This window comes from Pogoniulus pusillus, chromosome 40 (genome assembly GCF_015220805.1).
Source record: "Pogoniulus pusillus isolate bPogPus1 chromosome 40, bPogPus1.pri, whole genome shotgun sequence".
NCBI classification, from domain to species: Eukaryota; Metazoa; Chordata; class Aves; order Piciformes; family Lybiidae; genus Pogoniulus; species Pogoniulus pusillus.
Window position 1 is genome coordinate 7804808 of NC_087303.1, and position 3373 is coordinate 7808180.

Sequence of the window (3373 nt, forward strand, 5' to 3'; positions counted from 1 at the left end):
TAAGCCTGGAGTCTGTGGTTTTCGCCTATCTCTGCTGACTTAGAATCGCCAGACACAACATATGTGTTGTTGAGAGAATATGAAGAATGTCTGCCAAGTACTGTGCAATCCTAACGCAGTCCTAACGCAGGTGCACGTAACCAATCGGAGCCTGAGATGATTTGTAACCTTCTTGTGTGGCCTTCTGATAAAAAAAGTATATAACCCCACGCTTGGGGTGCAATAAACAGATTGGGATTCGGATCAGATTTGATTTGGATTGGCTTGTATCAGGCCTTTGCCCCATCTCTTATTACCCCCTGATACTATGGTATGGCAGCCTATGACACTGCCTCTCATCCTATCACTGTGCACTTTACAAAGCAGCTGACTCAGCCTTCTTCTCCTGAGGCCCTGTTCCCTCAGGCTCTCAGCCAGTCCTGCCTTCACTCCTCTGTGACTGCTCAGAGCCCACAGCAGCAATGCGGAATCTGTCAGAGGACAGGGAAGAAACAAGAGGACTAATGGCTCGGACTCAAGATTGCAAATGGTTCCATGTAAAATGTGGAGGCAAGAATGAGTGATGGCACAGCAGGACATGCTCAGATGTAGTGTCTGGGCCATAAGCAAGCTTCCTACAGCCCTTTTGCCGTATCCCTGTCTTTCTGAGAAAGTGTGGGACAAACAACAGTGGAGGCTAGGAAGAAATAAATGTCCTGAAGTCCTGTACCCCTAAATTCCTCTCCTGCCCGGACTTCGGAGGGAAAGGGGAAAAGCCGCCTGGTTTCCCTCCCCCCTCGCCTGCCCTGCAGCCGTGAAGGGGGGGAGGACTGCCCCGTGAGTTCCCGCGCTGGAGCCAGGCTGGGATTGGCCATGCGCTTTCGTGCCTAAGGTGTGGTAACTCTGCCCTTTGTCTAGCGAAGGTTATAAATATTGGGGGTCTTCCCACCTTTGGGGTTCCCGCTTTGGAGTTTGCCTGTGCCTGGACGTATGTGTCTGCCTGAGCTCACACACTCCCCTCGGCTGGACTGCAGAGAGACCTTCAGGGATTTGCTTTCCTATTGACACCTTTGTGTGCCTAACGACCCTTAACGACCTCTTAACGATTCACCTGCAGCCGCTGGAAAAGAAGAGGAAGACAGACCGCACGAGTCAGCCTGAGTGAGTTATTTGGCTTAGCTTAATTTAGTAAGAAACCGCTATTAATTAATAGCTAATGCCTTTTCCAACTTCTGACTTCCAAAAATAGTCAGATTATTGATGTTATCCTTGTAGGTTAATTCTCATGCAACTGAATCTGCTTATTAAACTAAATTAATCTTTGTATATATAGTTGTGGGGGCGGGTTTTTGGGAAAATAAAAATAACTATTTTTGATAAATTCCCGACTCGGACACATATTAATTCCTGCTCTCCGCAACAATAAACAAGAACAGACTGGGCAGGAATAGAAGAGACTGGGCAGGAATAGAACAGACAGAGTTGGCCGTGCTGGCATGATTTGGATCACACAAGTACGGGATGACAGCTGTGTGCTCATGCCTGCTTGCATGGAACCATGCAACAACCACCTGTGTGCTCACAGAAAACCGGGAAAGTAACAGCAGTGGTGGACTCTGCTGAGGAGATGCTGGAGACCACACTGGCAGAACAGGACTCGAGTACCACAGGCAAAAAGCAGGCCTCAGAATTACTCCTGGGGTTCCCCAATGACCTGCAGAGAGTGCACAGAGAGAGGAGGATGCAAATGAGCCCAATAAAACTGCCCTGTGGTGCTGCAGTTGGGTCAAAGCCTCCCAGTAGAAGCCTGCCTCTGTGAACCATGAATGACCATCAGAGAGAGATTAGGGGACCAAGAGACAAGGTTTTGGTGTCATCTCACATGGTCTTCCTCGGGGATCTGAAGGAGAAACAAGATAGTAATGTATGTTTCCCAATAATGTGGTCATGAAGAATCCCACAGGAACTGACCCGGATGCACATCGCCTGCATGCATGGGATGCCACCAGCACTTGAACTGAGTCTTCTGCCTGCATTAACAAGTCCACCCCGGAAACCCTTGAGGCTCTCATCCTGGCATTTACAGAAGACTTCCAATGGGAAAGGACATAGCAGAAGACAGGAAATGAAGCAGCAACAGAACAGGAAAGCAGGACACAGCCTGTCCTCTCAGCTGGGGTGGTTTGCATTTGTCATGAGCTGCTCAGAGAATTCTTCCTTCCACAGAGCTGCCTCTGGGCCTGAGGCACTGCAGCACTGCTATAAAAGGCAGCCCAGCTCTCTGCTCCCTCGTCCACTTCTCTCACCTCCTTCTGCTTGGGAACCAGGTGAGTCTGAAGCCTCTGCTCCTCCTTCTTCAGCATCAGGTCTCTCCTCAATGTATGTCTCAGTAGACAGGGGCTGTCTTAGTGAAGGTCTGGGAGACACTTGTCCTGGGAGAAGGAAAGGCAGAGAAGGTCTTCAGCAGAGGGAGGCTGGGACTGAGCTCAGGCACCTCAAATGCATTGAGGTGGACAACATATGCTCACACAGGAGGATCCTTGGCTCCATCTCAGTTGGGTGCAGTGATCATGTGCCCTATTTCACGTGCTCTATTTTCTTCTTTGTACCACAGGTATCCTCTCCCACGGGTGAACCTCCGGCCCCAAGCCATGTCCTGCTGCAAGCCCTGTGAGCCTTGCTGCCAGCCCTGTGGCCCAACCCCGCTGGCCAACAGCTGCAATGAGCCCTGCTGCAGGCAGTGCCAGAGCTCCACCGTTGTCATTGAGCCCTCCCCCGTGGTGGTGACCCTGCCTGGACCCATCCTCAGCTCCTTCCCACAGAACACCGTTGTGGGCTCCTCCACCTCTGCTGCTGTCGGCAGCATCCTCAGCTGTGATGGAGTGCCCATCAGCTCTGGGGGCTTTGACCTCTCCTGCATCACCAACCGCTACTGCTGCAGGCCCTGCTAGAGCTGCTGGCAGGATCTCTGCACAAGAACATCCAAGACCTCAAAACATGGTGCTGAACAGAAGACAGAGCTTCAGGCCATTGTTGCTTTCTTCCACTCTTCTGTCTCCTTTTACTGTCACTGTCACCACACACCAGCCCAGCAGGGACCTCCCAAGGCCAGCAGCCTGACTCCACTCCTATTCAGGCCAGGCAGAAGGACACTCTGCAACATCTCCACCTCATTTTAGTGGGTGAAGTCCTTCATGCCCTGTATGAACCACCTCCTTTTCTCCTCTAGACTTATTAAAGTTGTGCTGCATCCAAGCCTGGGCCTCTGAGTCTTCCTTTCTTCTTTCAGGGATGAACCAGTTACCACTGCTGCCAAGGGATGCTCAGCTGAGTGGATGTCTCACCCTAGCTTAGCTCTCTTGGGCAAACACGTTGGCAGTTCTCCCCCAGCATT

The 3373-nt window shown here is 51.3% G+C and overlaps 1 protein-coding gene across 1 annotated transcript; it reads left to right on the forward strand.

The window, feature by feature from the left end:
* The first annotated feature begins 2285 nt into the window (after positions 1-2285).
* On the forward strand, positions 2286-3002 carry LOC135191604 (feather keratin Cos1-1/Cos1-3/Cos2-1-like). Its single transcript, XM_064174044.1, has 2 exons — positions 2286-2306; positions 2594-3002. Exon 2 carries the CDS (start codon positions 2631-2633, stop codon positions 2928-2930), a length of 300 nt encoding a protein of 99 aa, XP_064030114.1. The 5' UTR covers positions 2286-2306; positions 2594-2630; the 3' UTR covers positions 2931-3002.
* Positions 3003-3373: the final 371 nt, after the last annotated feature.

Coding starts and splice junctions, on each gene's coding strand:
- LOC135191604 (XM_064174044.1), top strand. CDS start 2,631: ATGTCCTGCTGCAAGCCCTGTGAGCCTTGCTGCCAGCCCTGTGGCCCA.